The sequence below is a fragment of the Symphalangus syndactylus genome, chromosome 10, assembly GCF_028878055.3.
Source record: "Symphalangus syndactylus isolate Jambi chromosome 10, NHGRI_mSymSyn1-v2.1_pri, whole genome shotgun sequence".
Classification (NCBI taxonomy): Eukaryota; Metazoa; Chordata; class Mammalia; order Primates; family Hylobatidae; genus Symphalangus; species Symphalangus syndactylus.
In genome coordinates this window covers 89839705-89857695 of record NC_072432.2, presented here as the reverse complement: position 1 = coordinate 89857695, position 17991 = coordinate 89839705, and the positions used below count along the sequence as shown (strand labels likewise).

General features: G+C 49.0%; 1 protein-coding gene across 5 annotated transcripts; it reads left to right on the top strand.

Annotated features, from left to right (window-relative positions):
- The first annotated feature begins 1576 nt into the window (after nt 1-1576).
- SMARCD1 (SWI/SNF related, matrix associated, actin dependent regulator of chromatin, subfamily d, member 1) lies at nt 1577-17638 on the top strand. Of its 5 annotated transcripts, XR_008660453.2 has the most exons (14): nt 1584-1919; nt 2539-2726; nt 3046-3088; nt 3181-3303; nt 3788-3910; nt 4968-5084; nt 6353-6454; nt 6711-6872; nt 6965-7062; nt 11441-11576; nt 13849-13971; nt 15704-15805; nt 15937-16570; nt 17049-17638. XR_008660453.2 is itself a non-coding variant. In XM_055294923.2 (13 exons), exons 1-13 carry the CDS (start codon nt 1743-1745, stop codon nt 15988-15990), a joined length of 1548 nt encoding a protein of 515 aa, XP_055150898.1. In that variant the 5' UTR covers nt 1577-1742; the 3' UTR covers nt 15991-17638. The 5 variants fall into 5 exon arrangements, 4 of the variants coding, with proteins under 4 accessions (XP_055150898.1, XP_055150900.1, XP_055150899.1 ...); XM_055294923.2 differs by having other exon boundaries at nt 1577-1919; nt 15937-17638; XM_055294925.2 differs by lacking the exon at nt 3788-3910 and having other exon boundaries at nt 1578-1919; nt 15937-17638.
- The last annotated feature ends 353 nt before the right edge of the window (nt 17639-17991 follow it).

Genomic DNA, 17991 nt, shown 5'->3' with positions numbered 1-17991 from the left:
GAAAAAGTATTTAGATATTCTCACTAAGTGCCTTTATAAAGCTCAGCTTGGTTTGGGGCCAATTAGGGGATGAGTAAGGAGAAGGTTTGAGTGGGGAGACTGTGGTCCTCCTGGGATGGGACAGGCTGACCATCATATCAGGAATAGTTTGAACCACTGGGCAGGGAAAGAGGGAGGAGTCAAAGGCAACAAAGGTCCAAAACAGAATCCCCAATACAAAGGATGCTTTAGAGAGAGAGCAGAGTCAAAATTCAAGATAAACTGGAACTTTTTATAAAATCTGGAAGCAGGCTGGCGCGGTGGCTCCTCACGCCCGTAATCCCAACACTTTGGGAGGCTGAGACAGGTGGATCACTTGAGGCTAGGAGTTCGAGACCAGCCTATGCAACATAGTGAAACCCCCATTCCTTTTTTTTTTTTTTTTTTTTTTTTTTTTGAGATGAAGTCTCGCTCTGTCGCCCAGGCTGGAGTGCAGTGGCGCGATCTCGGCTCACTGCAAGCTCCGCCTCCCGGGTTCACGCCATTCTCCTGCCTCAGCCTCCCGAGTAGCTGGGACTACAGGCGCCCGCCAGCACTCCTGGCTAATTTTTTTGTATTTTTAGTAGAGACAGGGTTTCACCATGTTAGCCAGGATGGTCTCGATCTCCTGACCTCATGATCCACCCGCCTCGGCCTCCCAAAGTGCTGGGATTACAGGCATGAGCCACTGCGCCGAGCCCCCCATCCCTATTTTTTAATATTAAAAAAAAAATCTGAGGCCAGGCACAATGGCTCACTGTAATCCCAGCATTTTGGGAGGCTGAGGAGCGCAGATTACTTGAGCTCAGGAGTTCGAGACCGAGACCAACCTGGGCAACATGGCGAAACCCCGTCCCTACCAAAAATACAAAACAGCCTGGCATGGTGGTGCATGCCTGTGGTCCCAGCTACTCGGGAGGCTTAGGTGGGAAGATCACTCGAGCCTGGGAGGCGGAGGTTGCAGTGAGCTGAGATGGTGCCGCTGCACTCCAGCTTGGGCGAGAGAGAGAGAGAGACCTCATCTCAAAAAAAATAAAAAATAAAAAAAAAATCCGGAAGCAGGTTAGGTCAGAGACAAAGTTAGGATGAAGTTCCCACGTGAGGTACTTATTGAGGCACTTTATCTGTGAATGAGTCCCGGGCCATGAGCAAGGATATCTGGAATCTTGGCTTCGGCTTTATGGCTAACTTGCTGGTTGGCCTTTGCCAAGTCATTCACCTGTGGGTTCAGATTTCCCATTTGTAAAATGGAATAAATTGTGTTTCCCTCCTCAGCCCCTGATAGTTATATCAGTAAGAAAATGAAACGAAAAGCAATCAAAGCGTTTTGGAAAGTTAATGCCATGCGCCAAGATGAAGCTATTATCCAAGCCCCTCTTCATCAGAGGGCTCGAGTCGGGGTTGAGACTGGGGCTGAGGCTGTGGTCCGTCCCCCTTTCCAGGTCCTTGTCTTCCTCCCGTCGGCCTGGGGGCGCCCGCTCACGGCGCCTCTCTATCGCAGAGTTCTTCTCTATGGTTTTCTCTCCTGGGCCGTGAAGGCGGGAGGGCGTGGCCAGCACGCCTTTTCCGCTAGTCACCCCGCTCTAGCCCATAGTCTCGCTGCCCTGAGCCTCCCGTGCCGGCCGGCCGGCCGGGGGAACAGGCGGGCGCTCGGGGGGCGCTCGGGGGGCGGGGGGAGTTCCGGTTCCGGTTCTTTGTGCAGCTGCATCGGCGGCTCCGGGAAGATGGCGGCCCGGGCGGGTTTCCAGTCTGTGGCTCCGAGCGGCGGCGCCGGAGCCTCAGGAGGGGCGGGCGCGGCTGCTGCCTTGGGCCCGGGCGGAACTCCGGGGCCTCCCGTGCGAATGGGCCCGGCTCCGGGTCAAGGGCTGTACCGCTCCCCGATGCCCGGAGCGGCCTATCCGGTGAGTGGGGCAGGAGGAGGGGCGCGCGGGCCGGGGGCGGGGCCGAGCGGGGACATGGGAGTGACAGGGGTGGGGGGAGAAGTAGGAGGGACTCCCTTGGGAGGGGTTCGGGCTCTGGGTGGGGGTTGGGGGAGGCAGTGTTCAGGAAGAGAGGGGGAGGCAGTTAGCGTCCACACCTGCTCCTAGGGGCATTGTTTCCGTGGGGAGTCGGTAGAGAACCTGGGTGGGTGAAGTGGGTCCAGTGATACCTACACGAGGGCCAGAATGCAAAGGGGCTTGAGCAGCTCCAGTGATCAGAGGAACACAGAACGGGTAGCTGACAGATTGAGGTCAGCTTCTAAAGAGATAGTAGGTAGCAGAGTAAATGTGGAACTGGCGATGTCCGATGTGTCCGATCCAAAATGGACTGAGAATTTGAGTATAATCTGGCTCTCGTTTAGCTTTTGGACTCTATTTTTCTGTGGAGTCACTACTGGAGCAAAGGGTTCTCCTCTCATTGTCCTCCATTCCATCCCTAAACCTTACTTCATTCAAAGAACTCAGGCATTCCCTGCTTTTCTTTCTCGGTGGGGTTTAGCAGGTGAAACCATGACATCTCTGGGTCCTCTCCCCTCTGTAGAGACCAGGTATGTTGCCAGGCAGCCGAATGACACCTCAGGGACCTTCCATGGGACCCCCTGGCTATGGGGGGAACCCTTCAGTCCGACCTGGCCTGGCCCAGTCAGGGATGGATCAGTCCCGCAAGAGACCTGCCCCTCAGCAGATCCAGCAGGTCCAGCAGCAGGCGGTCCAAAATCGAAACCACAAGTAAGATGATCCTGGGGCAGAGGGAAGGAGGGAGGGAGCCTGGGAGGACACAGGTGGTGGGAGTACCTGAACCAAGAAGTGGTGGTGCTGTGTCAGCAGATGGTGCTACAGAACTCATCCTTGAGAATGCTTGGTGGTGGTGGTGGTGGTGGTGGTGGTGGTGGTGGTGGTGGTGGTGGTGGTGGTGGTGGTGGTAGTTCTTTGATTTGAGAGAAGCTTTGCAGTCCCTTCACATTACTATAAATGGACGTGCTGACAGCTTATTTTCACGTTCTGACTAGTTCTGTCCCAACCTGATAACAGTATTTATTCCCAACAGTGCAAAGAAAAAGAAGATGGCTGACAAAATTCTACCTCAAAGGGTGAGTCCAGGCTATATGTCTTCTGGAAAGTGTGGTGAGTTTGAGTATAGAGATGATGATCCTAGATTTCAATTAATTTTTCTGTTCCTAAGATTCGTGAACTGGTACCAGAATCCCAGGCCTATATGGATCTCTTGGCTTTTGAAAGGAAACTGGACCAGACTATCATGAGGAAACGGCTAGATATCCAAGAGGCCTTGAAACGTCCCATCAAGGTAACATAGGAAAGTACTAGGCAGAAAGCCAAAGGAGAGGACCCAGGAACCTTCAGCAGAATTAGGATAAGAAATCAAAGGCACAGCACAACTCTCCTTGGCATTTAAATTGCATCTCTCCCTTCCGCCTACAAACTGAGAATTACATTAGGAGGATAAGAACAGAATGGCAAAGGGGGAGGGGCTCTTGGTATTTCTTGCACTACAAATATACCCTTGTCCACGTTTTCGCTGTAACTGCTCTGCTACCTTGGGAACCTGGCACCTTGCATGACTTTGTCCACCTGGCATCCTACTGTGTGCACTTGTACTTAGGCTGATGGCCAGTACTCCTCTTCTAAATGGAATCTTCATCCACCCACCCAAGGGACTGGGTAGACAGTAAGCCAGTCTGTTAGGAGTAATTTTGGGGTTTGGGGAGACCCTTGTCTTCAACATCAGACCACTGAAGCCCCACGATCAATCCTGTTTCTGCCTTCCTCAGCAAAAACGGAAGCTGCGAATTTTCATTTCTAACACTTTCAATCCGGCTAAGTCAGATGCCGAGGATGGGGAAGGGACGGTGGCTTCCTGGGAGCTTCGGGTAGAAGGACGGCTCCTGGAGGATGTGAGTTCAAGGTCCACGATGGTTGGCATCTAGGGTGGGAGCTGCTGGGAATGAACAGTGTTGTCTGGTCAGCAGGAAGCCTAACTGGTGCTCACAGCTCCTTTTGGGAGCAGTAGGGAGAGGGACACTGTTTGCTGCACTGAAAGACAGTGGTTCTTTGTGTTTGCCCCCACACCTTTGGCCCTCACTGGTATCATATGGAGAACCTTATTGTCCTGGGATCTGATTTGTGGTTTACCTTCCTCTTGGTGCTGCTGGCCATTGGATTTAGCCGTATCTGTAGATTATTTAGTTTTTTTTTTTTGTTTGTTTTTGGTTTTTTTTGTTGTTTTTAATCGAGTTTGCCCTTAATTTGAGGCTGTGTTTCCTCTCTGAGTCCTTGTGGCATCTCCATCTTCTCAATTTTCATTGGAGGCACCCCAAAGTTTAAGTAGGATAGATTTCTCTTGACAGGCTCTTTGTTGCTTCCCGGGGAGCATCACCTGACAGGTGATAGTCCCCAAACTTCCCACCCCAGAAGCTCCTCGGGGAAGCTCACCTTTCTCTCATTCCCTTATATTCTCTGGCTGTTATTTTTAGCTGCTCGCAGGCAAGCTAATTGGAATGCACTTTTGCAGGAGAACCAGGGCTCAGTGTCAGAGCCTCCTTCTCTATATAGGTCCAGTCCATCTGCTGGTGGTGTCATTCTGTCCAAATAAAGCTGTTTTTGTTCTGGCTGCTTATTGCCTGTGATTCATTTCCCCTCTAGAGTCAGACTTTTCTCTGCTCAAACTCGCTTAGTTATGTGCAATGGTTTGCTTAACTTGCCTCATTTCCCTTGGGCAAATGAGGTGGGTAAAACAGTGACCCTCTGTGTTCTAGGCTGCTTCTTCAGGGTTCTGTTGCTACCATGATTGGTTTAATACCTGCAGATGCCTACTTTGCCTATCTCTCCTAAGAGATATTCATAAGATATTTTTTGAGTTTTTTCCCATTGTTGTTGGGGTTCCTTTCTCATAGGATTTTGTCTTGGGAAGTTTCTTCTGGCCTAATATGATTTTTCTTTTCTCTCCTCCAGTCAGCCTTGTCCAAATATGATGCCACTAAACAAAAGAGGAAGTTCTCTTCCTTTTTTAAGTCCTTGGTGATTGAACTGGACAAAGACCTGTATGGGCCAGACAACCATCTGGTAGAAGTGAGTAGTTCTGCCTTCTAGGCTTTGACTCTGATTGGAGGATGATGGACTTGGGAGCCGTATTTTAATGTCTAAGGAGAGGGGGAGGCATAAAGGAGTCACTCTAGGTGTACACAGTACCACTCCAGGTGTACAGTTTGCACATTGACCTCTAGGTGGCACTAGCATGCTTAGTTAGGACCAAGGGCTCTTGTAATCTAACTTGTCCCATCTTTTTAATGTTACTCTCCTGGTCACTGCCGCCTCTTTCAAGGGAAAGTCTACTGGCGGCCTCTTGTATGTGCCTGGCCATCTCTGCATCTTGCTTGTTAATAATGGTGAGGTGTAGTTATCCATGCACCAATCATACTTTTTCCTGGTAGCAGTTGCTGTATTTAGAGTGATTGACTGATAGGGTACTAGTACTTGCCAAGGTTACCATTATAGATCTGGGACTTCCTCTTGATCTCTGCTCTGTTTACATTTACATTCCAATTCACCAAAAATCCTTTATTATGATGCCTGATTGCACAACGTTTTGAAGCCCATGTTAGCAACAGTATTCTTTGGAAAACAGGCAAAACCAGAATGACAGTCCAGCCAGCACTCCGAGTGAACTTAACCTGCTCCTTTCTTTGCCACTGTAGCTGCAGCCCCTTAACCTCAACCACTAAGAGACATGGGAAGGTCTTTACCATCTAATAAGGGAAGTAAGTCATAGAATCAATAGAAACTTGTAAATATATTTAATTTAATTCTATAGCAGTAGAGTATAGTGGCTAAGAATGTGGACTGTAGAATCAGACACATCAGAGCTCAAAAGGTGGCTCCGCCACTTACTGGCTGTTTGACCTGGGCAAGTTACTTTATTCTGCTGAGCATTAGTTTTCTCATCTGTAAAATAAGTATAATTGTGCCTATCTTGTATAGATGTTTGGGAAGTGAGATAATCCAGGTGAATGTCTTAGAATACTCTCACACATAGTAAGTACTCAGTAAATCATAGCTATGTTACTGTTCACATGTGTATTATCCATTTTGTGGATAAAATTATCACTGGACATTCGGGCTTATTTAAATGCAACCACAAACAGAATTAAAAGGTTAATCTACTTATACACAGGCAGTCATCCCAAAGCCATATGCAGTTTTTTAAAATGCCTCATGCTATTACTCTTCTCCAGTAGCCTCAGTAATCAAAGTTGAATATTCAGTCATTACAGAAGCTCTTCCCTCCCACCCCAGCTCTTCCTCTGGGAGAGCACCCCCTGACATCTTCCTCTCTGTAGTGGCACAGGACCGCCACTACCCAGGAGACCGATGGCTTTCAGGTGAAGCGGCCCGGAGACGTGAATGTACGGTGTACTGTCCTACTGATGCTGGATTACCAGGTATTCTGTGGTGGTGTGAGGGGGTCCAGCTTTCACAGCCACATCCCGTCAGCAGTCTCACTTTAAAGAGTTTATGTCTAGTTGTGAATAATTTGCCACTGTGGCACAGAGATAGAGTCTTAGTCATCTCTGAGTTCTTCCTAGAATTTTCTGTCCCAGAAAAAGCACTACATTGTTTGTTGAGTAGCTTGAATGTATTGCTGCATATAGACCCAGCTAACTAGCTTCATCCCCTATACCCTTTGGTTCCCTGCAGCCTCCCCAGTTTAAATTAGACCCCCGCCTAGCTCGACTCCTGGGCATCCATACCCAGACTCGTCCAGTGATCATCCAAGCACTGTGGCAATATATTAAGACACATAAGCTGCAGGACCCTCATGAGCGGGAGTTTGTCATCTGTGACAAGTATCTGCAGCAGGTAAGTAATGGACCCATATTCTTTTGCTAGAATCTATTAGAACACTAATTAGACTCAAACTGCTAACCTCGTGCTTCTCCCCTTTGCTACAGATCTTTGAGTCTCAACGTATGAAGTTTTCAGAGATCCCTCAGCGGCTCCATGCCTTGCTTATGCCACCAGAACCTATCATCATTAATCATGTCATCAGGTAGGCCTGTGTGTGGGAGGCAGTGCTGTGCCGGAGCTGCCTTGTACCGATTTGCACAAGCCAGTTGTCAAATTTTCAGGAATTTTGCAAACAGGTTGTTAAACACAACTGTTACTTACAATTAAATTACATAAACTTATAATTAAAAATATTAGACTAAAAGTGGGTAACATATACTCAAAATGTATAACTTCCTAATTATTAGATTTTATTGTATTTGTGCTTTTTTTTTTTTTTTTCGAGACAGAGTCTTGCTCTGTCGCCCAGGCTGGAGTCCAGTGGCGTGATCTCGGCTCACTGCAAGCTCCACCTCCCGGGTTCATGCCATTCTCCTGCCTCAGCCTCCTGAGTAGCTGGGACTACAGGCGCCCACCACCACACCTGGCTAATTTTTTGTATTTTTAGTAGAGATGGGGTTTCACATGTTAGCCAGGATGGTCTCAATCTGACCTCGTGATCTGCCCACCGAGCCTGGTGATCTGCCCGCCTCGGCCTCCCAAAGTGCTTGGATTACAGGCGTGAGCCACCACGCCCAGCCTGTATTTGTTCTCTTGAGGTTATTTTTGCTTGTTGTATCCATCTGGTGGAAATATGGTATAATAATGTGCTTATGTGTTATTGTGCATCTCTTCCCATGAACAGTAATGTAATGTAGGTAGCTTGAAATCAGAATTTTTTTTTTTTTTGAGATGGAGTTTCACTCTTGTTACCCAGGCTGGAGTGCAATGGCGTGATCTTGGCTCACCGCAACCTCTGCCTGCCGGGTTCAAGTGATTCTCCTGCCGTAGCCTCCCACATAGCTGGGATTACAGGCATGTGTCACCATGCCTGGCTAATTTTGTATTTTTAGTAGAGACGAGGTTTCTCCATGTTGGTCAGGCTGGTCTTGAACTCCTGACCTCAGGTGATCCGCCCGCCTTGGCCTCCCAAAGTGCTGGGACTACAGGCGTGAGCCACTGCGCCTGGTCTTTTGTTTTGAGATGGAGTTTCGCTCTTGTTGCCCAGGCTGGTGTGCAATGACATGATCTCAGCTCACTGAAACCCTGCCTCCTGAGTTCAAGCAATTCTCCCTCCCCAGCCTCCCACGTTGCTGGGATTACAGGCACCTGCTACCATGCCCAGATAATTTTTTTATATTTTTAGTAGAGACGGGGCTTCACCATGTTTGCCAGGCTGATCTCAAACTCCTGACCTCAGGTGATCCGCCCACCTCGCCTCCCGAAGTGCTGGGATAACAGGTGTGAGCTACTGCGCCTGGCCGAATCAGAATATTTAAAGCCCAAAGATCAGCAAATGCCACACATCTGGGTCCTTCCTCCTGCTGTCCTTTGGAAGATCAGTTGTTAAACATCTACCACCTCTTCACTCATGGAAGGGCTCAGCAGCCCTCTTTTCTCTGGATGGTACAGCATTCTAGTCCGAGCCTCCCAATTCCGTTACCTCTATTCACTTTTGTCTTCCTTCCTTTATTCCATATTAATTCCGGTAAGGGCTTTCTTTTCTTTTCTTTCTTTTTTTTTTTTTTTTTTTGAGACAGAATCTCACTCTGTCGCCCAGGCTGGAATGCAGTGGCACAATCTCGGCTCATTGCAACCTCTGCCTCCTGGGTTCAAGTGATTCTCCTGCCTCAGCCTCCTGAGTAATCCCCCTCCTGGGATTACAGGTGCATGCCACCACGCCCAGCTAATTTTTTGTATTTTAGTAGAGACGGGGTTTTACCATGTTGGCCACCATGGTCTCGATCTCTTGATCCCGTGATCCACCCGCCTTGGCCCCCCAAAGTGCTGGGATTACAGGCATGAGCCACCACGCCCGGTGGGCCTTTTTTTTTTTCTTTTGACCCTGAACCTACAAGATGACAGAGGGGGAGGGGGAAAAAAAGAAAAAAGATAAGACCCTGAACCATCACTTACGCAGTAGTAACTCCTGAACCTATAAAATAGGTCAGTAGAATTTGGTCTGTCCTGTATTCCTATGCTTAAAGTTAGACCACTTTTAATTTTGTGTTTGACTTTATTTTTGGGGTCAATTTTAGTTTAAAAGGGAGAAAGCCAGGCACTGTGGCACATTCCTGTAGATCCAGCTACTCCAGAGGCTGAGGTGGGTAGATCACTTGAGTCCTGGAGTTTGAGTCCAGCCTGGGCAACATAGTAAAATGCTGTCTCTGAAACAATAAAAAAAGGTTTGTTTGGCTGGGCGCAGTGGCTCACGTCTGTAATCCCAGCACTTTGGGAGGCTAAGGTGGGCGGATCACAAGGTCAGGAGTTCAAGACCAGTCTGGGTAATATGGTGAAACCCCATCTCTACTGAAAATACAAAAATTAGCTGGGCGCGGTGGCTCACGCCTGTAATCCCAGCACTTTGGGAGGCCGAGGCGGGTGGATCACGGGGTCAGGAGATCGAGACCATCCTGGCTAACGCGGTGAAACCCCGTCTCTACTAAAAACAATACAAAAATTAGCTGGGCGTGGTGGTGGGCGCCTGCATTCCCAGCTACTCAGGAGGCTGAGGCAGGAGAATGGCGCAAACCCGGGAGGCGGAGCTTACAGTGAGCTGAGATCCTGCCACTGCACTCCAGCCTGGGCGACAGAGCAAGACTCCGTCTCTGGCCGGGCGCGGTGGCTCAAGCCTGTAATCCCAGCACTTTGGGAGGCCTAGGCAGGCGGATCACGAGGTCAGGAGATCGAGACCATCCTGGCTAACACGGTGAAACCCCGTCTCTACTAAAAAAAATACAAAAAATTAGCCGGGCATGGTGGCGGGCGCCTGTAATCCCAGCTACTCGGGAGGCTGAGGCAGGAGAATGGCGTGAACCCGGGAGGCGGAGCTTGCAGTGAGCCGAGATCGCGCCAGTGCACTCTAGCCTGGGGGACAGAGAAAGACTCCGTCTCAAAAAAAAAAAAAAAAAGAAAAAAGACTCCGTCTCTAAAAAAAATAATAATAATAATAATTACAAAAATTAGCTGGGCGTGGTGGTGAGCACCTGTAGTCCCAGCTACTTGGGAGGCTCACGCAGGAGAATCACTTGAACCTGGGAGGCAGAGGTTGCAGTGAGCCAAGATTGTGCCACTGTACTCCAGCCTAGACAACAGAGCAAGACTCCATCTAAAAAAAAAAAACAAAAAAAACAGGCTTCGTTTGTTTAAACATATAGAGTCTCGCTCTGTCACCCAGGCTGGAGTGCAGTGGCGTAATCTTCACTCACTGCAACCGCTGCCTCCCAGGTTCAAGCAATTCTTATGCCTCAGCCTCCCAAGTAGTTGTAATTACAGGCGTGTGCCACTTTTTGTATTGGGGTTTCGCCATGTTGGCCACACTAGTGTTGAATTCCTGGCCTTGAATGATCTGCCCGTGTTGGCTTCCCAGAGTGCTGGGATTACAGGTGTGAGCCACCGCACCTGGCCAGAAAAGTTCTAAAGATTGTTATTATTATTTCTTTTTTGAGACAGAGTCGCTCTCTGTTGCCCAGGCTGGAGTGCAGTGGTGTAATCATGGCTCACTGCATCCTCGACCTCCTGGGCTCAGGTGATCCCTCCCACCTTGCCTCCTGAGCAGCTGGGACCACAGATGTGTGCCACCACGCCCAGGAATTGTTTTGAAATTTTTTGTAGAAACTGGGGTCTGTGTGGTGTAGACTGGTCTCAAACTCATGGGCTCAAGCAGTCCTCTTACCTCAGCCTCCCAAAGTGTTAGGATTACAGGCATGAGCCACCATGGCTCGCCAAATTTTTTTTATTTTTTGAGACTGTCTCACTCTGTCACCCAGGCTGAAGTATAGTGGCATGAACTTGGCTCACTATAACCTCTGCCTCCCAGGTTCAAGAGATTCTCCTGCCTCAGCTTCCCCAGTAGCTGGGATTACAGGCGTGAGCTACCACGTCCGGCTAATTTTTAGTAGAAATGGGGTTTCACCATGTTCCTGACCTCAGGTAATTGCCTACCTTGGCCTCCCGAAGTGCTGGGATTACAGACATGGGCCACCACGCCTGGCTGCCAAGTATTTTTTTTAAAGGGAGAAAGATACATAAGAGACTGTAGCAGTGATTTCCTCTGGAGAGGAAGGAACTACTTTTCACAAGATACCTTTTGTACTGCTTGAATTTTTACCACTGAGTTTTTAAATAAATCAACTTTATTGAAGTATAATTTACATATAACAAATTATACCAATTGAAAGTGTAGTTTGAAGATTTTTGCCAGATCTGTACACCATGTAGCTGCCACAATAAAGTGTAGAACACTTCTGTCACACCCGAAAGTTCTTGGGCCCTTTTACAGTTAGCCCCTTTTCTCTTCATCCTGGGTCATCTTTTTGACCCTGTGTAATTAGGTCTTAGGGTCCAAGCTTTTTACCAGGCCCCTTTGGTTTCCTGTCCAGTGTTGACCCGAATGATCAGAAAAAGACAGCTTGTTATGACATTGATGTTGAAGTGGATGACACCTTGAAGACCCAGATGAATTCTTTTCTGCTGTCCACTGCCAGCCAACAGGAGATTGCTACTCTAGACAACAAGGTAGGGGTCCGTGCCCTGGATAGTTGGGTACCACCAGCCCCTATCACAGCTTCAAGGCCTCCTTTTGATTCTTAGTATTCATTCAAAATATGGTGACACCCAGTATATGTCAGGTACTGTGCTTGGTGCTGGTTTGAGCCAGACTCAAATGAATTCTGATTGTGGGGACACTCTGAACAGCACTGAGCCTCGGTTTCTGATTTGTGGAATAGAGACCATAGTACTTTTTTTTTTTTTCTTTTTTCTTTTCAGGAGTCTCACTCTCTCACCCAGACTGAAGTGCAGTGGTGCAATCCCGCCTCACGGCAACCTCCACTTCCTGGGTTCAAGCGATTCTCCTGTCTCAGCCTCCCAAGTAGCTGGGATTACAGGCACCCACCATCACACCCGGCTGATTTTTGTATTTTTAGTAGAAACAGGGTTTCACCATGTTGGCCAGGCTGGTCTCCAACTCCTGACCTCAAGTGATCCACCCGCCTCGGCCTCCCAAAGTACTGGGATTACAGGCGTGAGCCACCACGCCCAGCCCATAGTACCTATTTTAATCAGGTTGCTATGACAATTAAATGAGGGAGTGTGTGTAAAGACTTGAGACTGTATCTGGCACATAAAAACAACAAAGGGTAACTTCTGCTACTATTATTGTTATCTGGGTTGTTATTAGTAGACACAGTCCTTGCAAATAAAGCCACAAGTGCTTTGGGAACACGAAGGAGAAAGGGAGGCTTTGCTGGAAGAGTTGAGGCCCCAACTAAATCTTTTCTTTTTTTTTTTTTGAGATGGAGTCTTGCTCTGTCGCTCAGGCTGGAGTGCAATGGCATGATCTTGGCTCACTGCAACCTCCGCCTCCTGGGTTCAAGCAATTCTCCTGTCTCAGCCTCCTGAGTAGCCAGGACTACAGGCGCCTGCCACCACACCTGGCTAATTGTTGTATTTTTAGTAGAGACGGGGTTTCACCATGTTGGTCAGGCTGGTCTTGAACTCCTGACCTGAGGTGATCCACCCGCTTCGGCCTCCCAAAGTGCTGGGATCACAGGCGTGAGCCATCGCGCCCGGCCCCAACGAAATCTTGAAGGACAAAGTGGGTGTTAATGAAAGGGCAAAAAGGATAGTAGTGCTGGGGGTATAGGAGGCAGAAGACGTTCCAGAAAGAGGGAATAGGGCATGTAAAGGTCCAGAGAAGAGAGAGAGAGCCTGGTGTCTTAAAGAAGTACGAGCCATTTAGTATGCTAGATACAGCATAGAGTGCCGAGGACGGGACGTTTTGGGAAGGAAAGCTAGATAGGAAGCCAGATGCCTAATCATGAGGAACCTTTGATTCAGGGAAAACTGGTTTATGTTTCATCCTGAAGACTGTGTAAGACAGCTGGTTGAGAGATCATTACCAGTGGAGGGACTGATGCTATTTGTATGTAGAATGATCACTTGCAGGAAGGTGGATGGAGAATAATTTGTCAAGAGAGCAGGGCTGGAGGCAGGAAGCCCAGTTAGGAGGCTGGTGCAGTAATCCACATGAGACGTGTTGAGGCCCTAAATTTACAGTCCCGACAGAGAGGGTGGAGATAAGTAGATAGATTTGAGAGGTGTCAAGGTGGAATTGAAGGAATTTGGCCGCTGTTTGGATTAGAGTGAGGGATGAATGAGAAGGAAATGTTATGATGCCTCCCAGGTCTCTAGCTTGGGTGGACAGTAGTATTTACTATGACTGGGAAGAGGGGAGGAGGAGCAGGTATTGGAGAAAGGGTAGCGAATTTAATGTCAAGTTTAAGCAGTTGGATTGGTTGGGGTATAGAAAATAGACTCTGGGCTGCAGACCGGGGACTCATTACCCTGTCAGTAGTAATGGAAGACATACAAGTCAAAGAAATTGCCAGGAGGAGTATGTAGAATGAGAAAAGAGTTGAGAACGAAACCCAGAGATGAGAGCTTATGAGACAGCCCCATATGCCAGTCCTTTTCTTCCTGAGAACAGTTTTGGACCCATTTGTGCTGTGGAGTAAGTATTCATGTAGCTTTGCCCATCGTGGGCACTGGGGAGACCAAAAGGAAAGCTTTCTTCACATGAGGTATACAGAGAGACAGAAACAAGGGCAGATTACCTGCTGAAAGAATGCCAAGGGTCGGAGCAGTTGGAGCTCTGTATGATGGTGCCAGCCGTGGGCAGCACGGTGACTAGATTGAGAGTGGCATGTGGAGTTGTCAGGCACCACCTGCCATTTAACTTCTCATTTTTCTAGTTTGAAAATGGTATGAGCTTCGTTCTTCCTTTCAGATCCATGAGACAATAGAAACCATCAACCAGCTGAAGACTCAGCGGGAGTTCATGCTGAGCTTTGCCAGAGACCCTCAGGGTTTCATCAATGACTGGCTTCAGTCCCAGTGCAGGGACCTCAAGGTAAAGAACCTAGGAGAGGTCTGAAGGGACTTAGGTCAGTGAGGCACACAGCTGCTTTATTCATGTAGCAGCTGGTAGGAGACCCAGAGGAAGGAGTGAGGGGCCAGATTTTTCTTTAGTATGTTCCAGGGTCCATTTTGCAATTAAGCGGGGAAATGGGGGCAGAGCCATCAAGTGTTGATTTAGTACTTACTTTGTCTGTCACTGTGCTTCATCTTGTCAGGGATACAGAGTGGAAGACCTGATCCCTGCTTTCAAAGCAGCCTACATTCTGTCTGAAGAAACTAGGCTAGTATAGCCGGGCAACGTGGCTCACACCTGTAATCCCAGCACTTTGGGAGGCCGAGGCTGACGGATTGCTTGAGGTCAGGAATTTGAGACCAGCCTGGCCAACATGGCGAAACCCCGTCTCCACTAAAAATACAAAAACTTAGCCAGGCGTGGTGGTGCGCGCCTGTAATCCCAGCTACTTGGGAGGCTAAGGCAGGAGAATTGCTTGAACCCAGGAAGCAGAGGTTGCAGTGAGCCAAGATCATGCCGCTGCACTCCAGCCTGGGTGACAGAGCGAAACTCTGTCTCAAAAAAAAGAAACTAGGCTAGTATGATACAAAATAGTAAACCATATAAGACATTTCAGGCCAGGTGCAGTGGCTCACGCCTGTAATCCCAGCACTTTGGGAGGCTGAGGAGGGCAGATCACCTGAGGTCAGGAGTTTGAGACTAGCCAGGCCAACACGGTGAAACCCCATCTCTACTAAAATACAAAAATCAGCCAGGTGTGGTGGCGAGTGCCTGTAATCCCAGCTACCCGGGAGGCTGAGACAGGAGAATCACTTGAACCCGGGAGGTAGAGGCTGCAGTGAGCTGAGATCGCGCCACTGCACTCCAGCCTGGCTGACAGAGTGAGACTCCATCTCAAAAAAAAAAAAAAAAAAAAAGACATTATCAGACTGATCAGGACCAATAAGATAATTCAGATAAGGGAGATCAGTGAGACTAGAATCTCTGGGGAAGGCTTCACAGAAAATTGGGATTTGAAGACATTCCCAGAAAAGGGAGCACAGTAAGCTCAGGCAAGAAGATAGGAATGGGCACAGAGTATGAACTCATCAGTTCTCACCCCTCCTGTGCTGACTGTAACGAGTTAGAGAGGCTGAGCAGAGCAGCAAGGGAAAAGGGATGCCAGGAAAGATCCCTGAACAAGGCAACGACTTGTTGATTGCAGAGGTGACTGGATGTTATATCCGTTTGCTGAGGCTGCTGTAGCAAACTACCACGAACTGGGCAGTTTTAAACAACAGGCTTGTCTCACAGTTGTGGAGGCTGGAAGTCCAAAATCAGTGTGGGCAGCGCTGCTTCCTTCCGCGAGCTGGGAGGGAGACTGTTCTGTGCATCTCTCAGCTTCTGGTACCTCAGGCGTTCCTTGGCTTGTAGGTAGTGGTCTCTGTGTGACTTCACGTTGTCTTCCTTCTGTATGTGTCTGTCTCCATGTCCAAATTTCCTCTTTTTATAAGGGAACCGACCAGTCATATTAGGGGGTACTCTAATGACCTCATCTTAACTTGAGCATCTGCAGAGACCCTGTTTCCAAATAAGGTCACATTCACAGGTACTAGGGGTTAGACTTCAACATTTTGGGGAAGGATACAATTTACCCAATAATGGGTGTGAAGGAAGGAGACAAGCCTTTTCTCCTCTCTCTTCCTCCACCCTGCATCTCCATTTCCCTCAGACAATGACTGATGTGGTGGGTAACCCAGAGGAGGAGCGCCGAGCCGAGTTCTACTTCCAGCCCTGGGCTCAGGAGGCTGTGTGCCGATACTTCTACTCCAAGGTAAGTACATGGGGTGCACGGAGGAAATTGACAAAAGGCATGGGGTTTTCACCCCTCATGGGGGTCAGTGGTGTTAGATACCAACTTCTGGTTTGTCTCATCTTCCACTCCCTTCACTATTTTCTCCGTAGGTGCAGCAGAGACGACAAGAATTAGAGCAAGCCCTGGGAATCCGGAATACATAGGGCCTCTCCCACAGCCCTGATTCGGCTGCACCAATTCTTGATTTGGGCCCTGTGCTGCCTGCCTCATAGTACCTGCCTTGGTCTTGGCTTGGGGCGTTCCAGGGGATGCTGTTGGTTCAAGGACAACACCAGAATGAAGAGGGTCTCACATTTCTGTCTCATAAGACACCTGTTAGCCTCTTCTTTCACCCTATCCCTTCCCACCCCCAGCTTCCCTTTGCCCCACAAAGTTCCCATGTGCCTGTACCCTCCCCTGGTCTGCATAGCACCTCTAGATAGTGTTAGAGAGAGAACATGTAGTGGTAATGAGTGCTTGGAATGGATTGGGCCTAAGGCCGGGTGGTCTTCAAGGGGACCAGCTACACTGATCCTGCCCTTCAGAGACCCAGGAGTTGGGAGCTTTAGCTCCTTCTCCAAGACTCAGGCCTGTGGGCACTCTATAAGCTAGTTGATCTTGGCTCTCCTGATAACAGAATCCAATTTCCTTCCTTCCCTCCACAGGTTTGGAGCAAACTCTCCCTTCACTTGTTGCCCTGTAGCACTAAAGAAACCCTGGTTCTTGGGCTCCACTGAGCCCCAGGTCAGTCCCCAGCCCTCTGGGTTGGCCTGCTCTCTCAGTGCTTCTCTCACTCCTTAGTTGGGGTCCACATCAGTATTGGAGTTTGTTCTTTATTGCTCCCTCCCAGACACTCCCTGTGGCTGCCCTTTGTGATTCCCTCAGATCTGCCCTAACCTGAGGCATTTGGGTGGGGGAATCTTGCCTTTCCCTTTCAGAGCCCCAGGGATCTCATCTGGGGAACTGTCATTGCAGCAGAGGCTGTTCCTTCCTGCTGTGACTCATTCATTCACTCACTCCACCCTGCCTCCCCATCCCTTAATGGAGAAACAGGCCTAAAACCAAACGGGTAAAAAGCCCTGGGCCATCCCTGTCTTCCTGTCCCTTGTCTGCCCAGTTGACACCTACTGGTGACTTCTAGGGCACTGAGGAGTGAAAGCGCCTAGGGCTGGAGAATAGCGCTGAGTTGGGTTTGTGACTCTTCCCTCTCCCTGCCTCACAGGATTGTGACTCCCCAGCCCCTGCCCTCAAAGCTTCAGACCCCTCAGGTAGCAGCAGGACCTTGTGATCTTGGCCCCTTGGAACTGAGATGGTTTTTGCATCTTTCCAGGAGAGCCTCACATTCTTCTTCCAGGTTGTATCACCCCTGAGTTAGCATATCCCAGGCTCGCAGACTCAACACAGCAAGGGTGGGAGACAGCTGGGCACAAAGGGGGAATTCCGTTCAGCATGGGCTCTAAACCCACAGAACTGACAAAGCCCCTGCTTCCCCACCCCCTCCTCAGGCTCCTGCGAGCACACCCCCACCCCCAAATCCTTGCCTGTTCTACACTGGGGACAGCAGAATTTTCTCCCCATCTTCCCCTTCCTGCCGTTTTCCCTCCCTTGAAAGGTTGACACTGGACAACCTTGGGGCAGCTGAGCCCTGGCCGCCTCCTGGCTGGAACCATGAGAAGGAAGCTCAGTACTTCCGCAGTGTCCCTGTTGATCACTGTTTTTATTAACTGAATTATGTTTTTTTCATGGACCAAAATTTTTTTTGTACTGTCCCCTTATTGATGTTACCCAGTTTTAATAAAAGAATCTTCCGAAGGATGGGTCCTCCTACCTACTGTGAGAGCTCCTCCCTGAGCTCTTCTTCCTTCAATACCATTAGCCGTGCTTGTAGTGTTCGTTCATTTCATTGACAAGTATTTATTGAGCACCTGCTATGTGCTAGTTGTGATGCTAGACACGGGAGATAAAGTGGAAAATGAGATTCTACTTTTGTGGACCTCAGGGTCTTACCTTAAGAGATTGCTGTCTGCCCCAGTGGTCCAAGCAGCCTAGTTGCTGGTTGGGATTATTGGGCTTTACCACTGGATGTTAAGAGCCCTTTCCCGACTTGTTAGGCAGGTACTAACAGGTTGGTGGCAGTCATTTTCCCCCTTGTCCATCTGAGCTCC